This window comes from Mastigoproctus giganteus, chromosome 10 (assembly GCF_048544385.1).
Source record: "Mastigoproctus giganteus isolate SK-2022 chromosome 10, ASM4854438v1, whole genome shotgun sequence".
NCBI classification, from domain to species: Eukaryota; Metazoa; Arthropoda; class Arachnida; order Uropygi; family Thelyphonidae; genus Mastigoproctus; species Mastigoproctus giganteus.
This window is the reverse complement of record NC_143584.1, coordinates 27,530,400-27,556,236: the sequence shown is the minus strand read 5'-3', so window position 1 is coordinate 27,556,236 and position 25,837 is coordinate 27,530,400. Positions and strand designations below refer to the sequence as shown.

Below are 25,837 nucleotides of genomic sequence, written 5' to 3'. Positions count from 1 at the left end.
GAGAGCGAAAGAGAAAACCAAGTTTTTTAGATGCAGAGGAAGCAATATTTGTAATGTGCTTGTGCCAAGAGAGATTAGAAGTCAGGGTAATCCCCAAAAGAGATATATCATTTTGCCTAGAAATCGGAGTGTCACTAAAGATAAGCATAGGAGCAGAAGAATCCTTTTTGCGAGATATAAGACAAGATTGAGTTTTAGAAGGGTTGAAATCAACTAAGTTGTCTTTGCCCCATTGGAGAATTACCTGAAGATCGGCATTTAAGGAATTAGCAGCAGATTTTCGAGAACTTGAAGCTGATTGAGCTGGACAAGGTTTCTCAAAATGGAAAGTTGAATGCAATGTGCTATCATCGGCAAAACTATGGATAGGATTTCAGTCAATGGAAGAAGGTCATTGATATACAAGAGGAAAAGAGTGGGGAAAGAACTGAACCTTGGGGGACACCGGCATTAGTGGAGAAGTTAGAAGACAGAGAGCCATCTACCATCGCCCTCAGTGAGCGATCAGAGAGAAAACTGGATAACCAATTATTAAAACAGTTGGCAAACATAAGATGGAAGCTTGTTTAGAAGACCTTTATGCCAAACACGATCAAAAGCCTTTGAGATGTCAAGAGCAACTACTTGTGTTTCACCGAACCTTTCCATTGAATTAGTCCATAAATGGGTAACATAAGCCAGAATATCACCAGTGGATCGACACTGATGGAATCCATACTGGCGATCGTTGATCAGACGGAAGGTTTCTAGGTAGTTTAAGAGTTGGCGGTTAATTGATTTCTCCATTACTTTAGAAAGAGTAGAAGTAATTGCAATGGGACGATAATTGGATGGGAGGGATTTGTCACCCTTTTTAGGAACTGGCTGGATATGAGCAAATTTCCAAGCAGAAGGAAAAACACCGTTGGAATAAGTGAAAAAAGGCGGCAAAGAATAGGAGTAAGTTCAGGAGCACAGGTTTTGAGAACAAGTGGAGAAATACCATCAGGACCTGGAGCTTTCTTAGCATCAAGATTCATCAAAATCCTTCTGATATCTTTTTGACGGAAGACCACAGGAGGCATTGAATGGAGCATGTTAGGAATGGTGGGAGGTGTTTTACCAAGATCATTAATACATGAGCTCGAAGAAAAATGGATGCTAGCAGGTCAGCTTTATCCTTGGCTGAAGTGACAACAGAACCATCTGGTTTGGACAGAGGTGGGAGCAGAGATGGGCAAAAGTTGCGGCCAATAGCTTCGGCAAGAGACCAGAATGCTGGGCTACCATTAGGGCAAGAAGCAAGTTTTCTACTCTTAGCCTGTTCAAACTCTAGTTTGGACTGATTAATAACTGCTTTACAATTGTTGCGAGCTTTGGTGTAGGCAGAAAATGAAAACTGAAGAATTAGAAACAAGCCAATTACGATATGCAACGTTCTTCTCTTGGACAGCCTTAGCACATTTATTGGAAAACCAAGGTTTAGATAAAGGACGAGATTTTAAAGTGGATTGTGGGATAAAGGATTCCTTCCTGCAAGAATAATTTCACTGACACGATCTGAGCAAACGTTGACATCAGAAGTTTTGAAACAGTAATCAGACCAAGGAAAAGAAGAAAAAAAGTCTCGCAGGTCATCCCATTTTGCATTCTTGTAATGCCAAACAATACGAGGTTCGGAATAGCCATGAGATAAAGGTTCCATTGGAGAAGAGACAATCACCAAGTTGTGATCTGAAGTGCCTAAAGGACCTCTCACTTCAACCTTGTACTTAGAAGGGTTGGTTGTGAGAAAAAGATCAAGCGTATTGGCTGTATGATTAGGATTGTCTGGTATTCTTGTAGGTAAATGAACAATCTGTGCTAGGTCATTAGTAATTGCAAAAGCCTCAGCATCTCGACCTGCTGGGTCGGTGTGACTAGAAAATGGAAGCCAGCTGGAGTTGTGAACGTTAAAATCACCAAGGAAAATTACCTCACTGTTAGGAAAGTTGGACTGGAGAAAGTCAAGTTGCAAAGAGAGGAAGTCAAAGAGCTCCAAGTGATTAGTGGAGTTGGGAGAACGGTAGAGACAACAGATGAATTTTACACAATGAGGTAGAGAGATTTTAAGCCAGAGAAGATCAAAGAGAGGAGATTCCAAATTGCCAAGTCTTTGACAGGGAATATCAGAATGGACATATGCACAAGTACCACCTTTGAGGCGAAAGGAATCATACAGCAAATAATTTGGACATCTGAGATGAGCAGTAGTTGAATCAACTGATAACTGAGATTCAGTCAGAAAAAGTACATGGGGTTTGGAAGACTGCAAGTGGAAATGGACATCGTTGAGATTAGAATTGAGACCACGTATATTTGTGAAATGAATTAGGAAGTGCTTGGGAGGTTTAGATCTTTTCGCAGATAAGCTTGCTCTATTATTTTGACAATTCATGGTGTATTCAATAGTAAGAAAAAGTGGGTGGGACATGCTGTATGAAGTAATGAAATTTTTGGATATGGCGTACATGTGGTAAGAATATACCCAGATCCTTGACATAACGTGGCCTCGACAATGCTCCCCGCATACACACTACTCGGACTCCCTCCAGTCACTATCTGGCAGAGTAGAGGTAGCAAGATTATACACTAGCTGATCCGGAAGCTTCCTAGAGAGTTACCAATAGGTTCAGTCCGGTGTACTAACTAGCGGCCGGCCTGCGAACACCGTTTTAGAGCTGTACCCTCGAAATGTAAGGAATATTGGATCTCGCCACGACATTCATCATAACCTCAAAAATCATCAATCATACTGCATGATGGAAGAGATAGGGAAGGGTTGGCCGGAACTTAGCTCTAGAGACTAAACATGGGTTCCACCACTTCAAGCCTCCAATAAGCAAAGTGGTGGTATTGCACCGGATGATGAGAGTCATCTACCACCTAGTACTGCCTGGTAACATAGAGGGGCGGCGTTCCTCCATGTGGTGTGGGCGCCACACCTCGACCCCTGCTTACGTTGGTTCACACCTGGGTGGTCACCCACCATGTACTTGTGCATGAAGGTTATACCCAGGATTACTAACAGTCCCACCATCGTGAAGGTGCAAGCAGAGGATTTGGCTGTCATAGACCGTCTGGACTTCGCCGAAATTGGGTCCACTTTGACTTGAGTGTCACCCGAATATCAGTTCCATCAGCGTTTTAGACTCCGAGGTAGCAAGAACAGCTTGTCTGGCATATCTGAGAGAATGTCTGTGACCAATCTCAAGGACCAAATTGCTGTTTGATGATCTTCATGTTGCCTATATACACAAAAATACTAAAGTTATCAGCTAAGAGGGTACTGTTAATGACTAGAGAAAGCTGTTTAGTAATAGAATTAATTTTGATAGGAAAAAAGTGCAACACTTTGAACAGATCCTCATGGAACTCCATATTCTTAACTAAAAGGCCAAGATAGAGTGGATCATATATGAAATTGGAATAAATAATTTGTAAGGAAATTAATAAAAAGTGCAATGTGGTCTTTAAGACTAAGATCAGAGCAATAGATACCAAATTTCCATGCAGTGACATAAGCTTTTTCCATATCAAAGAACACTGACACCAAGTGCTTACATTTCAGGAAAGCATCCTGGATAGATGTTCCAGTCTTATTAGATGGTCAAGTGTTTACCTGTTTCTTCAGAAACCACACTGTGTCCTGGAAGGTGGGTTATTTGATTCTAAATACTACATAATAGTAATAATAATAAGGTGGACATTGACCATTCTTTCCAGGATCTTACAGAAGCAGCTAGTCAGAGCAATAGGACAGTAACTGTTCAGGATTTTTGGATCCATTCCTGTGTTTTGGGGAAAGCAAGCCTGGCCTTGGGGAAGACAAGCCTGGATCTGGACTCCTGGCATAAGGCCAGGAGTCCAGATCCAGGCTTGTCTTCCCCAACCTGATAAGTGTTGGCATAAGGCCAGGAGTCCAGGTCTGATAACTGATCTTCAGGACAGATTCTTTTGCAGAGGCAGAGCAGGTTATCCTTAGACTCTGATGGAAGCAGAACCATCTCATAATGGATTTCATTTGGCTCTGTGACACTCACCTTGGATAGAGAGAGAGAGTGTATGCATCGTATATGGCTGCTTGTAAGCTTCACAGTTGTTAGAAGACAACATTAATGGCTGTTGTTCGAATTTTAGTTTCACGACCAGAGTACAATGTTTTTGCAAACACTTTAGTGACTATTTTCTTAGAGTATCAGTAATCGCAGTTTGGTCTGCAATTTCATGTCCACTATACTCTAGGCTCAACAAAGGATGTGACATATATTCACCTTTGTTTTCCAGACTTTATCCCAAACAATGTTGGAATTGGTGGTTTGGGTGATGAAAGATGTAAAGAAAATTCAAGATTCCTCCTGAACCTGATAAGTGTTGCCTTAGCAATCTTTGGACACAACAGTGAATGTGGGGTGGCGCACCATCTTGCACGAATATGGTATCCCGAAGGTACCCACGTTGTTGCAGCTCCGGTATTGCGAAATTTGCCAATATTTCATAATATTGCTGTCCAGTGACGGAACTGGTGCAGGGTCCAGTTGGTGCTACCTGTTCAAAAAAATATAACCCAATCATGAATGTGGCTGTAAATCCACACCACGCTGTCACTTTTGGAGAATGCAGCAGGACCTCTCGGATAACTTGAGGGTTTTCTGTTGCCCAAATGCGACAGTTGTGCGTATTCACTTCTCCATTTAAGCAAAGGATGTCCCATGGCCAAGTGATATCCACTGTCATTCGTGCCATAAACTGAAGTGCGTATGTGAAACGAATATCTGCATCACCATGCTTTAGCTGCTGTAGCATATGCATCTTGTAAGGATAGTACCACAACACCTGATGCATTACTAGCCTTACAGTGGAATATGGCATGTCCACTTCACAAGAAACAGCTGACACAATTATGCTACCACATGGAGATTAACTTGATAACTCCACAACAGCCATAGCCACATCTTCAACACGAGAGGAGTCCACTTGTTTTTGACTTCTACCTGGCTGAACACCAAGATGTCCTGTCGCTTCAAATTTCACAATCATTTTGCGGACAGCACAAACAGTCATAGGTCCACTCCTTACACGCTTCTGAAGCTGGAATTCTCTGATAGTCGCAGCTGTATTGTTGTTGTTCTGATAGTACAGCTTTAATAATAGCACCTTTTCCTGCAACGTTGTTGGCATTGCTGCTGTAGTCTAGGCAAACATCTACTGTATGATTTTGAATAGACTGCTTTGCTTTTATACAGTACAGTAGAGCTGAGTAGTAGCGCCGTGGCAATAACTTACGATTATGCAAATTATATAAGTTATTTGCATAATCGTAACTAAGATAGTTACTTTGATAGTATGAACCAGAGCTGCTGTTGTTATTGTTGTTATTTGGTTTTTAGGAGCATTAGCAACTAAGACCATATTGCTCCGGGGATATGCAGTGGTCATTCCCTGACCTTTCCACATCCTCCGTATTTGGTGGTGACGGGCTTGAACCCCGGTCTAATCAAGAAGCATGTGCTACGCACTGCTGCTCCTACCCACCTGGCTACGGAGGCACGAACCAGAGCTGTAATGCTCGATATAAGATAGTTACGCACCATACAGTGACAAATTTTGTAACAATTTTTTTTTTTTCCAATAAATGGCAAGCGCATTCTTTATTGTACCTGTTGTCCAAAATTCTCTTCAGTACGAGCCTCAGAACTCGCTCCAGAGCCCTCTACATAGGGATACTTTAATTTTAACAATCCTGTAGATATGCAGAAATTTGCCTTTAGCTGGTTGATTGCTGGAACAAACTTCCATCTGTCATCATAGAAGTTGGCAGCTCAAATAAATTGAAGGCAGAACTAAACAAACATTTGGAGTGAATGGATGGGTGAAATGGGAAGTTTTTTTGGTTTTTTTTTTTTTTTTTTTTTTTTTTTGGATGATGCTGTACAAGCTTGCTTTCTTGCATCATATGCCTCTACTAATGCTAATGTGCCAGGTAACTATGTTTAATCTCACGATCAATATTGTTTCACTGCAGGCAGAGGAATGGATGATGCATTATAGCGGCTGGTCAATTGTGTGCAACAGTGTATGGCTAAATCAGGTAGGAACATTACAAAGCTATATTCCGGTAACTATGAAAACTTTTTATGCTGTTGTTGCTCCACTGCACCAGGTATGGCATTTTCCTGACTCATTTGGAATCGGAAACTATGTTGAGAGCCTATGTGCTCTTATTACTCCATTTTTGGAATCGAAGTGTCTCCATCTGTACAATAATATCTCATAGACACTCCAATCACTTATTTGTAACTCAAAAAAAAGATGTATAATATATAATAGTATATAGTATGTTCTATACTAGTATAAATTGCTCTTCTTGTTGTTATATATCTTCAGTATCTTTATTTCAATAATTGGTGTTAAATAAAGCTATATACAAAAAATTTATTTGCATGGTATCTGAAAAACATTTTTTGCATTTATTGAGAATAGAAAATTCATGCACAGAGAAATAAGAGTTTTAATGTCCCAGCACATTATAATAACTTATGTAAGCCTGGCCAATTTCCCCATAAACCTAATGGTTTTTTGAATTCAATATACCAGCTTTTCAAGGTTGTTATAATGGATTCTCTTTAACAACCCAAATTCTCTATAGCAACCCAAAAATTACCACCACTCTTATCTTGTTTTTTACTTTATTACAATCTTCACATTCCAAAATGAAAGAATATTGAAACCAAGATGGGCATGCAGGCTGACCATGAAAAATCACTTCTTAGTGCTTAGTGATTTCCCCTGCTCTTGGCAATTTCTCATGCTCATTGGCATAATGAAATTATGCCAATGAGTGTATTATGCCAATTAACTTCAACTAGAGGTTCATTTCATTATAGAACCGCAAACAAAATTAAGGTTTTGCATGATGTAGATCAGTGGTCTCAAACTCAAATTGCATGCGGGCTGAATGCACGATCTGAAAGCAGCTGACGGGACGTACGTCTCCATCTATATAGCAATATGAACTGTGCAGCTGTGCATCCAGCTAACCAACTAGTGACTGACTCAAGGAAAATATATATCAGAAGTACCAACTCAATAGAAAAAATCGGAAACACCAGAATACTGAAGTGCCACCAACTGTCGGCTGGTGAACAAAATTTACTGATTGTATCGATGTGGGAAGTTCTCCCACCTTACCCCAGTCATGTGGCCTGGCATACAGTGACAAAGACAAAGCCCCAACCTATTCATTCTATCTCTTTTTCCTTCAATAGCAGTCATTCACATAAACTCAGTCCATATCTCTATGTCTCTAAAATTATAAGCACCGTATTTACAACAAATACATAATTGAAATGTATTTGCGGGCTGTGTAAAATTGCTTTGGGGGACGGATGCAGCCCGCGGGCCGCCAGTTTGAGACCACTGATGTAGATAATGCATGTGTTCTAAGACTGATATAGCTAAACAGTTTGGTATTTCCAAGAGTATGTGGTTTACCATTCTGAAAGATTGAAAAAAGACAAAGCGCAGCAGTACCAGTTAGAGTTGGAGCATGAAAGGTGAAGTAATTAGATATTGAAAAGGTACTCTTGGAATGGCTAATGATGATGTGTTCAAAAAACATTCTCATAGATGGAAATATTTTAAAATCTAAGGTTGAACTGTTTGTGCATCAGATGGATATGAAAGATTTAAAGTCTTCCATTGGATGGTTCCAAAAATTTAAGATTTGTCATGGACTGTCTTTCAAAAAAATTGTAAGAGGGATATTTCAGCCATCAACACTGAAGCTATGAAGGAATGGAAGGAGGATCATTTAAAAAATGCTTTGTTCACATATGACCAGAAAAACATATTCATTGCTGATGAAACAAGTTTTTTTTTTTTAAGTTGCTATCAGATAAGATGCCTACATTTCAAAGTAAGAAACGTAGTGGCAAATAAAAGGCAAACAATAGATTACCATTCTCCTCACAGCAAACTTCTATGGCATAGAGAAGCTTCTCTTAATTATTGGAGAAGCCCTGATACTTTAAATATTTGAAGACATTGCCAGATATGTACTGGGCAAAGCAAAAGGCTTTAATATCATTAAAAAGTCTACAAAAGAATGGGACTGTAGATTTAAATTGCAAAAGAAAAATTTTGTAGTTTTGGGATAACTGCACCCATCACTGCTAAGAAATAACCTATAGGTACTTCCAGTTCAGTACCTGCCATCTAATATGACATCATCAGTTCTTCGGCCACTTGCTCAAGGTATAATCCAGTGCTTTAAAAAAATTATCAAAGGATGCTAAGAAAAATTTTGCTGTTTCAAAAACAAATGCAATGCAAAATCGATGTGCTGTAGTAATGGATTTGTATTTAGCACGGAATGAAGTTGAAGAAAAAGTCATCACCACTACTTCAAATGTGCTGGATTCAAAAGTCACTCTGAATGATGCAACAAATGAAGCATTGCATGCTTCTTGCTCTATTAATCATGAAGAATTGTCCAATAATAGTGAAGAAATTGAGAATATGGATAATCACCTAAACTTAGGGCGAAATATGTGTTTTGAAGACTACACTGAAGTGTGGTGTAGATGCAGACAATGTGTTTCGGGATATGCATGACTGAAGTTATTACAGACATAATGGAATGTTCAGTTTGTCGCAATGAAAAAGGAGGCACCTACTCTGGTTGAGAAACAAACAAGATTTGGTGAAAGATGCTCATCAAGGATTACAACTTGTATGTTGTGTTTGTAAGTGCAGGTTAACTGGGAAAGTGAATTAACTGCTATCATGGACTTTCATAATTCTCTTTGAAAACAAGTTCTTCTACTGAAACAGCACATTCTGATTGATTATTTTGATGCTTGAAGCCATTTCTTCTGTCTATGATTTTGCCTTGATGTATATGTAATTATGTACACGAACAATATATAGATACCTTACATACGTGCTACTGTATATAGTAATTACTGTACTACATCATATAATAAATGCAAAATTTACAGTCAGTCTTCATTTTCTTGTTAATACTGTAGTACACATTGTGAATTACATTATGCTACTTTGTAATAACATTAAATGTTAAGTCAGGATGATAAGCTTCTCTGAGGCTATGCTCCAGAGAAGCTTATCATCCTTATTTGGTTTAAATTTGATTTAAGACAAAGAAACAAAAGGAAAGAAGATGAAAGTATTTTATTATAATTAGAATTAGTTACAAATATAATGCAGGTTATAATCATCTTTTAATAAAACAGAAATGCATTTGTGTGTGGGAGGGAGGGAGGGAGGGAGGGAGGGAGGGAGAGAGAATTAGTGCAAGCGCACATGCGCACCAGTTTGGCCTGCACTGCACATCAGATGCTACTCTTGCCACTTTAGACAATTGCACTATGCAAGGTGCAATGCAAGTCAAAAGTTCTTGGACTAGTAACTGGGAGTGAAAGTGGCACATGGCACAGCTTTGCACTACTAGGTGCCATTGTATTTCTTTGTTATGAATTATTCAGAGTTTTGCTATTACACCATGATGTGTCGTTGTGTGGCCATTGTTTAAATGCATGTGTATTCAATATACTGCGATAAGTTAAATGGCTGACATGAAGAAGCAAAGTGTTTTGCTTTAAGCTTAGATACTATGGTAGAAACACAGATTCAAAAGTGGTCATTGTTGGTTGAAGATTTTGAGTGTTAAGATCTGCTGTCATACAGTTGTGCCTTAAGATTGTTTCTTTTAGAGTTAAGATAATCTATCGTAGAGTCATCTTGTCATAAATGTCAAAAAAAGTGTGTCCCTTCTTTTATAAAAACCAAAGACATCATTAATGATGTCACTGTGTTGTTAGGCCAATCATATGGAACATGCTAGTGCAATAAGACCTAGAGAATATGAACACATGGTACATTGCCATGAAGCTTGTACTTCTTCTCAGCAAAACAAAACTTCTTTTTTTTTTTTTTAACAGGAAATGACAACTGGATTTACATTGATTTGTTTTTGGGTTATGACTCAGAAACCAAGCAACAGTCATCCCAGTGGCTGAGCCCATCTTTTCCATAACTGAAAAAAAGCAAAGCAGGTGAAGAGCATATTCATTGTGATTTTAAAATTAAGGGAATTGTCCTTTTTGAGTTTGTCACTCAGATTTTAGTCCTCCCCTTATTTTTTCTTTATTCAATATTTATTAACAGTATTGATGAAGTATTGAACACCCTTCCCCTTTCTGAAAGGACACACATGGGGGAGACAAATTTAAATTGAAGAAGGATGGTTAAAATTAGTATTAGTAGTGGCAAATGATGCAACAAAGCAAGGTTATGCAGCATCAGCCTTTACAACAACAAAAAATAAAAAACCCTTCTCATTTCACCTAACTATCCTGTCCAACAATTTGTCTAGTTCTTCCTTGAATTTATTCAAGCTATCCACTTCCACAACATCATTTTCAGATGAAAGGTTGTTCCAACAATCAACCACCCGCTGGCTAAAAGAAATCTGCACATCTATTTTGAAACTATCCTTCCTCAATTTGAATTTAGGCCCCTTAGTCTGGGCAAGAGGAAGAATCCCATCAGCATTGAACTTGTTCAATCCATTCAAAGCCTTAAACACCTCTATTAAATCACCTTGCAGGTACCTGGTCTTCAGATGCTGCGGTTTGTGGAACTGAAGCCTTTCTTGGGTAAGAGCACCCTCTTATTCCATCACCAGTCTCATTCCCCTTCTCTGTACTTGCAGTGTTCGGGATGTGACCTATCCATTGCCTTGTACAATGGAATAGTTGCCTCCTGATCCCTGCTAACGGAGTTCTTGTATATCATTGACAAGGCCCCCATGTGCTGTCCTGGAAATCTGTCTGTACTGCTCAGAGAACCTCATATCTTACTGTGCAATTATACCCAGGTCTTCATTTTCCATTACCCGGGGTGTGGTGCCACACAGCTGGTATGTTAATCTGGAATTGCATTTGTCAATGTTGGGCCTCAATTGCCATTTCTGAGCCCAACTGCTTAATATTTCTAGATCTTATAGCAGTAGCATACTGTCATTGACCGACCTTTGTATCATCTGCAAACTTAGACATTAAGCCTGATGTACCTTCATCAATATCATTAAAAAATACAGAAAACAGAATACAGAAAATACAAATTTGGGGAATAGCAACCCACAAATAAATTATACACTTAACAGATGAGGAGGAAAGGGATCTGGGAGTTACAATATAGGCAGATATGAAGTTTTCTGAACAGTGTTAACAGGCAGCCAGGAAAGCCCATGGTGTCCTATCAGTGATTTATCAAACATTATCCTGTAGAGATAGGGAAGTCATAATCTCACTGCATAAGGCAATTATAAGACCACATTTGGAATACTACGTTCAAGTATGGAGACCTCATCTGAAAAAAGACATTGAGCTTCTTGAGAGGGTCCAAAGTTGGGCAACTCGAATAGTGAGATTGGCAGAAGTATGACCATATGGGAAAAGACTCCAATTATGTGGGCTACAGAGCTTGGCAACCAGGCACTGAGAAGGATTAATAAAATGAATGAAGGTGGAATTCTCACTGTTATAAAGAATTCTAGAACTAGGGGTCATAAATTCAAATTCCAGGCTTCAGGTTTAGATTAGGTTGTAGGAAGTTTTCTTTTGATGGAAAAGGTTTAGATTAAGTTGTAGGAAGTTTTCTTTTGATGGAACAGGTTGCCTTCAAAGGTAGTTGAGGCTGAGAGTTTGAATAAATTCAGAGGTCAGCTACCTGTGTGAGGAGGAAAGTATATAGTTTGTGTTTTCTTATCTACTTGGTTGGGTTTTTTTTTTTTTTTTTTTGCCAATGCAGCAAAAACCTCTATTGTCCCCATACCTCTATCTTTCCCCTCAGCCTTCAGTCTCCCCCTTACACTGTCTAACGTGCCAGTGTACGCCCCACACAATTTATCAAATTAATAACGTCTAAATTTAAACAGCACTTACATAAACCTCTCTCAGCCTTTTATATTCTAGCATTTACCCCCCCCCCACACACACATACACTTTTTTTTTTTTTTTTTTTTTATTCACATAGACCCTTGCCACTAAAATCTTTGGAAACTAGGTGGCAGGGCCTGCCAGAGTACAAAATAAAATCTACTGGGTACCTGACCTGCCTCCCCGGCACCAAGTGTGGTAACATTGGGTTCCAACAGGGGTCCAGCAACTAAATGGTCAGAAGAACAACAGTGCACAACACTACACATCCTTCCACTCCCCACACACTTTTTAAATCATTGGCCTACACAGAGTTCTGTGCTACATAAACAGAGTACACAGAACGGAGATGGGGGGAACCCCTGGTGCCGTCAGACAACTAACACACTTTGCACTTTTGCAACAAAAGCCTGGGGCTTCCTTGCACTATATGGCGAATACTATAAATAGATTTTGGGCATTGTCATCAATTTCACCAGGGCATTAGACACAATTGATTAGAATAGCGTGTTATCTGTTACGTGACAAGCAAAATATACAAAGCAATTATATTCAGTTATGTCTTGATGGTAGTTTATGCCGATGACCTTGTTCTGTTAGTGGAAGGTGATTCACAAGTGCAATTGGAAGAATGTTCAGACTTGATTCTGTCAGAACTACATCAATGATGCAAATTGCATAGACTGACAGTGTCCACAACAAAAAGTAAAATGTGTTATTGAAAGGGCACCTGTAAGCAACTAGGCATCTGGTGGAGCTCATCTCCAGTCTATGAAAATGATAAAATACTCAGGGATCCTAACTGATAGGCAGTTATGCTTCTTTTCAAATATTTCTTACATAGTGGATAAGATCTGTAAATTTGTTGGAATGACTGTACAGATAACAAGGAAGGAATGGGAAATAAAAGGAAGAACACTGAATTTGTTTTATGACTGCACCTTCTTCCCATTTGTTAGTTATGGTTTACTTGTATGGTTAGAGTGTGGGTTACAAAAGGTGAATGTCAAGAAGCTGTTTGTAATACAGCATGCAATGTTATTGAAGCTGGCCTGCAGAAATGTTTTGAACAATGCATTTCAGGTCATGACCAGATGGCTGTCTATAGACCTACATTTAGTTTTCAAGTCAATGTGTTTTCACTTACAGCATGGAGTACCATACAGGCATCATCTATCAATTGGATTGTGCTGATGCATAAAAAGAAGAGAAACAACATACCTTGGCTCTCTTGCTATTTAATAGTAGGAAAGATGAGAGCACTAAGGGTTGCATTTCAAATAAATTCCTTCTGCATGTAAATATAAGTCCAGATGGTTTAGTCCAAATTTACACACCACATTCTTCTTGACAAGAAATGTATCATTTTTTGCAAAGTTACACAAGTTAGGTATTGTAGACTACTCTGTCTATGTCTTTGGAAAGATGAAACTTGGGGACATACATTATATGACTGTCACGAGTATTCTGATCTTAGGGAGGAATTAATAGCAGAGTCACCGAATCTACAAGCATTAAATCCTGGATGTGAACAACTTCTGGTAGGAACAGAGGCAGATTTCAAATCCTTCCAAGAGTTTGCCATCCAGGCATTTTGAAGACAGTTAATCTTGTTACACAACAGGGAACAGAATATGTGGTACCATTCTAATTATAGATGGGAGCATACCCTGTGCAGGCAATGACATCCGAATCGTTTCAGAGAGAAAGACAATCTTCTCCACATAATGTGAAGAAGAACCATCAGTTGCAGCTATTTACATTGCACTTATTGTTATGAATTGCATCAAGCTTCATGCAGAGACGATTGCTCTACTAACCAAGAACATGTACAGGTATTTCATATCAGTTAGTCTCAGATAAGGAACATCTGTTGCAGCTCATTCTGCTGCACTGATCATATAGCAGGGCAATCACATGTCATTATTAGTGCAGTTTTGCTGGTGATTTTTTACTACACTTTCTTGTTCTAAGCATTATGATTTTACTAAATGCAGTTCATTTTGCTGCATCGCTTCAGGTAGATTACCCATTGCTTTTCTCAGAACATAAACATTTCGGATAGCTCAGTAGTAATGTGCAGTTTTGTGCTGTGACAGACTTATCGTGTCTCAGACTATATGTACATCGGATGATTTCAGTAAGATCACACAGTTGGTACTGCGCATGAACTTTGGACATTGTTGTCTACTTTTGAATGGATGTACCTCATTTCTGCATGATATTATGAATTGTATCTGTAATACTACATATATGTCACTGTAAATATATGACAGTGTTGCCTGAATTTGCCTGGTACAATAATACAATAATTAATAAAAAAAATGTTGACAGGGCTGGTGCATTGAAGATAACTCTACTGCTAAAAATATGAATAAATTCTCCACCTGTCATAACTATCTTTGCATGACCTTTTGTCCTTACAATTCTAGTACTATTTCTTCTTCTTCTGGAATATTTAGTAGGTTCAAATCTGCTATACTCCCTTAGAGGTGTTTAATTTGACATGAGGTGCAACACTGTTGAGAATGACAGTAAAGGTTATAAGTTTAAGCAAAAATTCTGTATGACTTTGAGTTGCTGTTATCCTAATAAGGAGATCTCTGACTGAAGTCACTTAACTGTTTAGCTGGGCCACTGGTATTTCTAGGCATCTCTGAATAAGAAACCGAGAAAGAGAGTTGCTATGCCAAAGATTGAACTATTATAAAAAACATGACTTGTGATCTTGATATATATTTTTTCTCAATCATTTAGTACTTAAAAAGATATAATCAGTTTGAAGAGAATCATGATGTGAAGAGCCCACTGGCTCATTAAAGTATAAATGTCTCAAAATTCATTTGAATCCTTTTAGTCCTTTGTGGTGAGGAGTGATTGGCTTTTCCTCCCAAGTTTCCAGTACTGTAACCATGTTACCAGGTGTTTTCTTACTGAACTTGTGCCTTCTTCTTGTAGCTCTAAACAGATGCTCTTTACTACATGGTAAACTCTATTTCAAACCAAAAAGACTTTACTGACTGCAAAAATTTATAAATAAGTCACTTTGGTATGCTTGATGACAAATAATTTCTTCACTCCTGGGGCCTGTATTCTACTAACTCTGTGATCTAAACAGTACATTTTATTTTTTTACAAATATGTCTATACTTACCAAAATAAAATTTATATTCTAAATTTAAATTAATCCTAGGGGATACTAAATTATAAAAATTGCAATAAAATAAATTATGATGCAAAATATGTATTTTTTGAAATATCATTATTACCAACATTACTTACTCTTTTGCTAAAATACTCATACTCTATTTGATGTGATGATATAAACATTTATATATATGAAAGTTAATTTTATCCTTCTTGATAATCAATACATAGTGGTAGTGTGCCAAGAAAATATCATAATTTAAGCGATTTTTATTATTGAAGAACAGCTGTGCTAATTTTTTTTAGCATTTTACTACATTGCATCATCTAATTATAAAATAATTAATAACTTTAACAGGAGAATAAACATTCACAAAGGTATGACATTTTTGTATCTATAAGAACACTGTAAAATAGGAAATCCAAAACATGAAACAAAAAAAAAAAAAAAAATTCTAAAAAACAACTTAACATACTCCTTATCAGCAAGCTGAACTTTAGATTCAGCTGCCTGTCACACCTGACAGATGAGCTACAGATGCATAGAATATCTTTAAGAGCAGCAGATTCAAAACTCGAATTCATCAATCATGACTAAAGTACAGTGACTGCCTACTTTCAGAGACCCTTATATCCAATTTCTACTTTCATTATCTACAGAAAGAAGCCTCTTGCATGCAAACAAGCATGCTGATATTTTGGTATTCACAAGCACTTACTAATTTATTTAAAGGAACATAAAAAAAAGACTTTGAATACATTTATTTAAAGAACCACCATTAAAATTTTGAGAAAAGTTCTTGTTGAAATTTACTTTACAATATCTACCACCCAATAAAAAATAAGGGAACTGTTTAGTAATGTAATAAATTAATAGGAGTACAAGTGAGAGAAAAACATAAATATATATAGTATAATCTCATTAATAAAAGGTTAAGGGATCTAAATTTTTGGATTTTATAATATCGAGGTCAACCAAAAATATCAAAACTCCACCATTTTCTTGCCTCTGTACTAAGTTTTGTCTAATAGTTATAAGAATAATATTTTGTTCAGGTTATCTGTTATTTTCAAGAGAAATTACAAGGAAAGAAAGAATATTATTATTGAAATGAAAACAAAGGACTTGTATCACAAACTAGTAAAAGCAAAATTACAGTATTAATATAACAGGAAAATGAAAGCTAATTAACTAAGAAATTTTGATAAATAAATCTGGGTAACTACTGACCGGTCAGTTTTGCTTTAGTGGCAGAGAAAACAGTGAAGGCAATGATTAAGAGTGCAATACAGGATCATTTAGATAGAAATGGAATTCTGAAGGAAAAACGAGTTTGAAAAGAGAAAAATCATGTTTATCAATTTTTATGTCAATATTATTTTCATAACATGTTTATGTCAATCTGATTAGCTATTATGACCGAATCACTAATAAGCTGGTTGTAGGAAGTAGCTTTGATATTGTTTACTTGAATTTCAGCAAAGAGGTATTTGATTGAGACCCACATGAAAGTTTACTGTATAAGCTGGAATGTGTTGGAATCATTGTGGGGGGTTCTTTAGATGGATTTTCCATGAGGTAGAGGGTTGTGATTAAGGGTCATTCTTCAATTCGGCCATGGAAAGATTGTGCAGGGCTCAAGGGGTAGAATTTTTTTCAGCCTGGTTTGTACTTGTTAAGAGGAGAGACTACTTCTACAGGGATGGGATACACTTAAATAGAAATGGTGCAAGAATGTTTGCTGATGCTATCGAGGCAGTGTTAGGTGGGTCTCGGAAAACTGCTAGACTGGGGGGGATACAAGGACTAATAGATTAACAGTAGCCACTGGCAGAGGAGAAAGTGATTCTTGCACTGCTTCTATCGGAATGAGCAGCAGGCTGGAAAATAAGATGCAGGATATTTCAGAGACTGCTGGGAATCATGGGGGTACAAGTAAACACATGGGTTGTGTTAGGGTGGCTAAGAGGAAGAGCAGGTGCATGTATACTTGCGTGTACACCAATGCTAGGAGTTTAGTAAATAAATTTGATGAATTTGAGGTATTGCTCAAAACATCAAAGGCAGATATTGTTGGGATTTCAGAGACGTGGTGTCTCACAGATATAAGGAATGCAGAACTGGAATTTGGGGAGTACAATACCTACAGAAAGGATAGACTGGATAGGAAGGGAGGAGGGGTTATGCTATTAGTTAAGAAACACATAAAATCCAAGGAAGTGAAGCCAGTCGACATCGCTGGACAGTGCAGTGTCGAGTCAGTTTGGTGTGACATAAGCATTGGGAGATCAAAATTGAGAGTAGGAGTGTGCTATAGGCCTAATGACTCTGATGAGTATAATAAGAAACTGTACAGAGAAATAGAGTGGGCCAGTAAATCAGAGAGTCTTATAATGGGGGATTTTAATTTCCCAGATATTGACTGGAATTTGGGGGCTGGTCACTCGCACACTAGCAAGGCTTTTGTGGATTTATTGGATGATTGTTTTCTACATCAGCATGTTCGGGAGGCAACTAGAGGGAGTAATACTCTTGATTTGATTATCAGTAGTGATTCTTCATGCATTACGAATCTGCAGATAAATGAACCACTAGGTGGCAGTAATCACAGTGTTCTGAAGTGGGAGTTACTCAAAGAGGTAACTACCATTAGGGGTAAAGGAAAGGGGTATTGCTTTCGTAAAGGCGACTACGATGGACTGAGACAGTATTTAAATTCTATACAGTGGGATCAACTGATGATGTTACCAACAGCAAATTCAAAATGGGAAGCATTCAAAGAACTTATCTTGCAAGCTACTAGGCTTTACATACCAACTAAGAAATATTGTTCAAGGTTTAGGCCTATGTGGATATCAGATGAACTAATGGGGCATATGGCAGAGAAGAAAAATGCATGGGATACATACAAATTAACACGTGACACAGAAGCCTATGATAGATACAAGTTGATCTGTAACCAAGTTACAAAGGAGGTTAGGCAGGCGAAGGCAGATTACGAGAGATCCTTGGCAAGGGATGCGAAGAAAAACAGCAAAGAGTTCTTTCTTTACTTATGTAAATTCTAGAAGGAAGGGGATGAATCAGATTGGTCCACTTGATATCGATGGGTTAACTGTTGATGACCCTGCTCAGGTAGCTAACAAACTAAATGAATATTTTGCATCGACATTCACACATGAGGAGTTATTCAGCGAGGGGAATGCCTAAGGTATATTCAACTCTAGCAGTAAGCTAGAGAATCTTGTAATAACTGAGAGTAAAGTGAAGGAGAAATTGTTGAAGATAAACACAAGAAAGGCACCTGGGGTGGATGGGATCTATCCAGTTATATTAAAGGAGGCAGCAAAGGAAGTAAGCAAACCCTTAGCCATAATTATGAGAGCTTCCTTGGACTCAGGGGAGGTACGCATGGACTGGAGATGTGCAAATGTGACCCCAATTCACAAGGGAGGATCAAAGGCTGACACAAGTAATTATAGACCTGTGAGTTCAACTTCTGTTCCCGGAAAATTAATGGGGGCACTGGTTAAAGAAGCACTGCAGGATCATCTAGACAAGACTTCAGTTATAGCTCGGACACAGCATGGTTTTGTTAAGGGGAAGTCTTGCCTGACCAATTTGATTGGATACTATGATGCAGTCACAAAAGAACTGGATGCAGGGAATAACTTTGATATTATATACTTGGATCTTAGAAAGGCTTTTGATACTGTTGCACATGGAAGACTGCTGCACAAATTGGAGCAGTGTGGCATTGGAGGCAAATTGCTGCTATGGATAAAGGGGTGGTTGAGGGGGAGAAGACAGAGAGTGGTAATCAATGGACACTGCTCGTCGTGGACTAATGTTATTAGTGGAGTCCCTCAGGGTTCAGTATTGGGTCCTTTATTATTTTCTGTATTTATAAATGATATTGATGATGGTATATCAAGCTTAACGTCCAAGTGTGCAGACGATACGAAGGTTGGCAGGGTTGTCAAGGACACTACTAACACTATGCTGCTGCAACAGGACCTGGAAAGGTTGAGCAGATAGGCTGAGGTGTGGCAAATGAAGTTTAACATTGACAAATGTAAAGTACTACATATGGGAAACAGCAACCCCAGAGCAACGTATCAACTCTGTGGTACTACACTGACAGTGGTAGAGAATGAAAGGGACCTGGGGGTGGTTGTGCAGGCAGATATGAAGTTCTCTGAGCAGTGCAGACGGGCTGCAAGAGTAGCTCATGGAGTATTGTCAATGATATATAGGAATTTTTCTAGCAGGGATAAGGAGGTGATTATTCCCTTGTATAAGGCAATGATCAGGCCACACCTAGAGTACTGTATACAGGCCTGGAGGCCTCATTTCAAGAAGGATGTAGAGCTGTTGGAACGAGTACAGAGAAGTGCAACAAGATTAGTGAATGGAACAAAGGGGTGCTCTTATGAAGAAAGGCTTAAGTTTTGAAATTACAGTGTCTGGAGACTAGGCACCAGCGAGGTGATCTGATAGAGGTGTACAAAGCCTTAAATGGTTTGAGCATGCTCAATGCTGATGGGAGTCTTCCTCTTGCTCAGAATAATCACCTGAGAGGGCATAAATTCAAATTGAGGGAAGATAGATGTAGGATAGATGTGCGGAAATTTGCCTTTAGCCAGCGGGTGGTTGGTAGGTGGAACTGACTTCCATCCCTTGTCATGGAAGTTGATAGCCTAAATAAGTTTAAGGCTCAGCTGGACAGGTATTTCGAACGAACAGAGGGTTGAAGTGGAAGTGGTTATTTTTTATTTATTTATTTTACTTTATTTTTTTTTTTTGGCTGATGCTGCAGAAGCTTGCTTTCTTGCATCAAATGCCTCTACTAATGCTAATGCTAATGCACTAATTTAAGAAGTAGTATTCACAAAGGTTTAATACTGACATATTGTTGTTGTTTGTGATTTTCTTAAAATGACATCAACAAAGCGATAGAGGGTGTGATGTAAAAATTTGCAGATGATGTCAAGAATGGTAGTCTAGTTAATAATCAACACCAGGCAGAGATTCTTCAGGATGATTCATATGAATTTCAGGGCTATACATAAAAGTGGCAACTTCCTTTTTAATGCAAGGTCTTACACTTGGGGAATTGCAACCCCAACATAAATTATACACTTGGTGGGGTTGACTTAAAACGGTAGAGAAAAAAAGGGATTTGGAAGTTATGAAACAACTGGACAAGAATTTCTGTGAGCAATGTACACAGGTGGCAAGGAAGGACCATGCTGTCTTATTGATGATTTATAAAATATTTTCTTGTAGAGATATAGTGGACCTGATCTCACTGTATAAGCCAATTGTAAGATCACTCTAAGAATATTGTGTTCAAGCATGGAGATTGAAACTAAAGAGAGACATTAAGCTTCTTAAAAGGGCCCAAAGATGGGTAACTAACCTAGCAAGATCAACAAAGGTATCCATATGATGAAAGACTCTGAATATGTGGGTTACAGAGCTAAAACCATCACACACCAAAACTTCAAATGGTACTCTTAGCCATCTCCTCAGCTAAAAAAAATCCTGTTCCAAATTTCAAAACAATATTAATCATTTTCTTTTGAATCAAGAGAATCATCCACAATTAATTTATAAAAGATTCCTTCTTTATTCCAAAATTAAGAACCAAAAATGCCCAATTTTACTTAGAAGTGATGGGTCAGACCAGACTTTCGTGAAAACAAGAACTGGTTTTTGTTGCATGACACTGTAGCTATTTTTTTAATGAAAATTCCAAACCCAAGAGGTATTAGAACCTGGAGTACTTAGTACTGTGCATGGGTTGAATTTTGAGAAGATGAAAGAAGATATTCATCTTTTCAACATTCAACCCATGCACAGAATGAAAGCTGAATGAATAAATGAGGAAGATAAGTTGGTTCTGTGAGTTCGAAGTTGAACAGTAAAAGGATGTTGACTGGTTGTGGCATGTGTTCGGACTGCTGTGGAAGAGAGAGAGAGAGAGAGAGAGAGAGAGAGAGAGAGAGAGAGAGAGAGAGAGAGAGAGAGAGAGAGAGAGGGAATTATAAAAGCAAATTTGGAAGAACAGTGCCCATGGAAAGTACCTACAGAAAAGGCATGCAGCAGAAACAGAACGTCTATGAGACAGACAGTGGAGAAACTCTCTTAGAGATGAGTCATTAATTAACCTAACTGCCCTCTTTTGAATGGGATCTAGAAGCCTGAGACAGGTTTTGGGGGCACCACTCCAGAGGTGGAAACAATATTCCATGGTAGAGCAGATTTGTGATTTGTACAGAGTGAACAGCTGTTTGGAAGAAAAGTAATGCTGAGAGTGAAAGAGAAAACCCAGTTTTTTAGATGCAGAGTAAGCAATATTTGTAATGTGCTTATGACAAGAAAGATTAAAAGTCGGGGTAATCACCAATAGAGATATATGATTTTGCCTAGAAATCGGAGAGTCATCAAAGATAAGCATAGGAGCAGAAGAATCCTTTCTCGTGAGGACTGAGTTTTAGAAGTATTGAAATCAATTAAGTTATTTTTGCTGTGTTCCAGATAAGTTATTATCTGGAACACAGCATTTAAGGAAATGGTAGTGAATATTTGAAAGTTGAAGTTGTTTGTGCAGGGCAAGTTTTCTCAGACGGGAAGGTGAAATGCAATGTGCTATCATCGGCAAAACTATGGATAGGATTTCCAGTCAATGGAAGAAGGTTATTAATATACAAGAGAAAGAGTGGGGGAAAGAACTGAACCTTGGGTAACATCAGCATTAGTGGAGAAGTTAGAAGACAGAGAGCCATCCACCATCACCAGTAGTGAGCAGTCAGAGAAAACTGGATACCCAATTACAAAAATCAGTTGGCAAACCATAAGATGGAAGCTTATTTAGAAGACCTTTATGCCAAACACAATCAAAAGCCTTTGAAGTGCCAAGGCAACTGCTTGAGTTTCACCAAACTTTTCCATTGAATTTGTCCATAGATAGGTAACATAAGCCAGAATTCACCGACACTGACAGAATCCACACTGGCGATTATTGATCAGATGGAAGTTTTCTAGACAGTTTAAGAATTGGTGGTTAATTGATTTCTCCATTACTTCAGAAAGAGTAGAAGTAAGTGCAATGGAACAATAACTGGATGGGAAGAAATTGTCACCATTTCTAGGAACTGGTTGGATATGAGCAAATTTCCTTGCAGAAGGAAAAACACTTTGGAATAAGAAAGTGAAAAAAGTTGCCACAGAACAGGTATAATTTCAGGATCATAGGTTTTGAGAACAAGTAAAGGAATACCATCAGGACTCGGAGCTTTCTTAGCATCAAGGTTTTTTCAAAATCCTTCTGACATCCTTTTGATGGAAGACCACACGAGGCATTGAATGGAGTGTACTAGGAATAGTAGGAAACCAGTATGCTAGCAGGTCAGTTTTATCCTTGGCTGAAGTGGCAATAGAATTATCTGGTTTTGACAGAGGTGGGAAAAAAGTTGCTGCCAATACCTCAACCATGTGTGTAGAAGGGTTGTTGTTGTTGTTGTTTTTTGGTTTTTAGGAGCATTAGCAACTAAGGCCACATTGCTCCGGGAATATGTGGTGGTCATTCCCTGACCTTTCTGCATCCTCCGTATTTGGTGATGACGGGCTTGAACCCCAGTCTAATCAAGAAGCATGTGCTACGCACTGTTGCTCCTTCCCACCTGGCTACGGAGGCGCCTTAGAAGGGTTGTCTGTGAGACAACCCTTCATCAAGCATGTTGGCTGTGTTGTTACAATTATTTGGTATTCTAGTAGTTAAATGAACAATCTGTGAGAGGTCATTAGTAATTGCAAAAGCCTCAGCATCATGACAAGCTGGAATTGCGAACATTAAAATCACCAAATGAAAATTACATCACAATTAGGAAAGTTGAACTGGAAAAAAGGCAATTTTCAAAGAGTTCCAAGTGATTAGTGGAGTTGAGAGAATGACAGATACAGCAGATGAATAACAGAATATGGTAGAAAGATTTTAAGCCAGAGAAGATTGAAAACAGGAGGTTCCAAATTAAGGAATAGCAACCCCTAAGTCTCTGACAGGGAATATCAGAACAGACATATGCACAAGTACCACCTTTGAGGTGAAAGGAATCATACAGCAAATAATTTGGACAACTAAGATGAGCAGTGGTTGAATCAACCAATAACGGATTCTGTCAGAAAAAGTACATGGGGTTTGGCAGACTAAGTGGAAATGGATGTCAGTGAGAAAATTATATGGAAAAAATATAATTAAGCACAAATTTTCAAAGTGAAAATAAGTTCATATACAAAAGAAGATACAGATGTAAAATCCCAAAAAATTGTAAGGTTAGTGCTCATAAAATCAAGGTATAATTGTATTAAAAAACAAGCACAATCAGACTACACTGTTTGTTAAGATAATATCCAAACTTACCTTTTTTTTGCAATTATTAATTGAAAATAAATCCTTTCAAAGAATCTTTAGATATTAATTTTAATAATATATTTATTCAAGTGTTTGATGCAAAATAGTTCTAGTTTTATCCTAAATTTCAACCATTGATAACTTGTATTATTTTGTAGAATAACAATGATCAATTTAATGTATTCAAATATAATAACTGACTTTCAGTCTAATCAGGGTTATTTACTTTGCACATAACAATTGCTTTCATTTTACATATTTGTTCTTCAAAGAGTCTCATTCTTTTATTTATCTAACTGCTGTGTGCTATTATTTTACTTTAGAAAAGGAAGTTAATGAATAAACAGGCATGCCTCTTAAATTCAATCTGAATTTAATGAACAAAAGTAAATTTTAATACAGTTTCAATGAAATTTCTTGATTAAAAAACTGATTACATACTAACAAACAGAAAAAAGTTATTTTAAAAAAAACTTATGCAATATATATAATTTAGCCTTTTTTGTATGATAAATGAAAATTGCTATAAAAGTTAAGAAAATTTTTTTAAAAAATGAGTTATAAATCAGATGCAAATTATTAATAGTTTTCCAATATGATTAACACTGGGCACATTTAAATGTTACAAATACCTATAAACTTTTTGCAAAAAGTGAAAGAATAGTAAAAAGAAAGAGCCCTACAATTTAAAACAATTTCAGAATAATACTTACTTCCTTTCTTGATTCATAATCAAGTGGACCTGCAACAAATATTGCCCCGGTTTCATTCTTTACTGCAAATGCACCGCCTATATTTCCCTGTGTGATTTCATAACGTATTCTTGATGCTGCACAAGAAAATAAATTTCCTTACTTAGAAAAATTTTTTCTCAAAAAAGTAATTATTAACCCTGCAGTAGTATTGCATGGTCTAACTCACCCTACAGAAAATCACCAGTGACTCACTTGGTTGGGGATTATTAGCTGTTACTTTTATGTACCTTCTTATTAATGTCTTTAGTCTTTTATCTATTGCCTTGACTAATTTATATTGTTGTTCACTTTGTATAAACTATGAAAGTCTGAGAGACTATATAATTTTGTTTATATTCCTCCATCTTGGCTGGTTACATTCAGTTTGTTGTATTGTGAAATACTTTTCATCACAATAGAAGTTATAGATTTTAGTTTTATTTTGAAAACCTTTTCAAACAGAAATTTCATGATGTAAATGTCACACAAGAACCTTGCAAAATTGAAATAAATAGTATTAGGTTATCACTTTATGTTTATAATATTTATTACATATGAGCTGTGGCAATAAAGTTCCTGCAATGGTGCAATAAAAAAAAAACACAAAGTGAAGGAGCTCAAAAATAGTTTTATTTTTATTCAAAGTAATCGCCACCTTATTAATGTGCTTATTGATTCTAGGAGTTTCTGAAAAGACTCAGCAAAGACATTTAAAGAGATGATGCTCAGTTCAGCAGTTAGGTTTTTCTTTATGTCCTCAACATAAAGGGAAAAGGAGGTAATTGTCCCTCTGTATAAGGCAATGGTCAGGCCACTCCTTGAGTACTGTGTGCAGGTCTGGAGGCCTCATTTTAGGAAGGATGTAGATTTGCTTGAGCATGTACAGAGAAGGGCAACAAGATTGGTGAGGGGAATGAAGGGGTCCTCTTACCAGGAGAGGCTTAAGTTCTGCAAATTGCAGCAGCTGGAGACTAGGCACCTGCGCGGTGATCTGACTGAGGTGTATAAGGCCTTGAATGGATTGAGCACACTGAATTCTGATGATATTCTTCCACTTGTTCAGATTATGAACTTAAGGGAGCATAAATTAAAATTGAGGAAGGACAAATGTAAAATAGATGTGCGGAAATTTGCCTTTAGCCAGCGGGTAGTTAATTGCTGGAACAAACTTCCATCTGTCATTGTGGAAGTTGATAGATTAAATAAATTTAAGGAGGAACTGGACAAACATTTAGAGGGGACTGTTTCGTATTTTTTTTTTTTTTTTTGGCTGATGCTGCATAAACTCATACACTTGCTTTCTTGCATCACATGCCACTACTACTGGTGCTATTATGTTATTATTTGGTTTTTAGGAGCATTAGCAACTAAGGCCATATTGCTCCGGGATATGCGGTGGTCATTCCCTGACCTTTCCGCATCCTCCGTATTTGGTGGTGACGGGCTTGAACCCCGGTCTCATCAAGAAGCGTGTGCTACGCACTGCTGCTCCTTCCCACCTGGCTACGGAGGCGCCTTACTACTGGTGCCTCTGTAGCCAGGCGGGAAGGAGCAGCAG

At 37.8% G+C, this 25,837-nt stretch overlaps 1 protein-coding gene across 6 annotated transcripts in view; it reads right to left on the bottom strand.

Annotated features, from left to right (window-relative positions):
• Positions 1–25,837, bottom strand: part of CadN (neural cadherin) — a 1,307,274-nt gene that overhangs the window by 223,365 nt on the left and 1,058,072 nt on the right. For all 6 annotated transcript variants that reach the window (XM_090383767.1, XM_090383766.1, XM_090383769.1 and 3 more), the window contains one exon: positions 24,259–24,374. In XM_090383767.1, the coding sequence (XP_090239893.1) occupies positions 24,259–24,374 (116 nt within the window). The remainder of the gene's footprint in view (positions 1–24,258; positions 24,375–25,837) is intronic.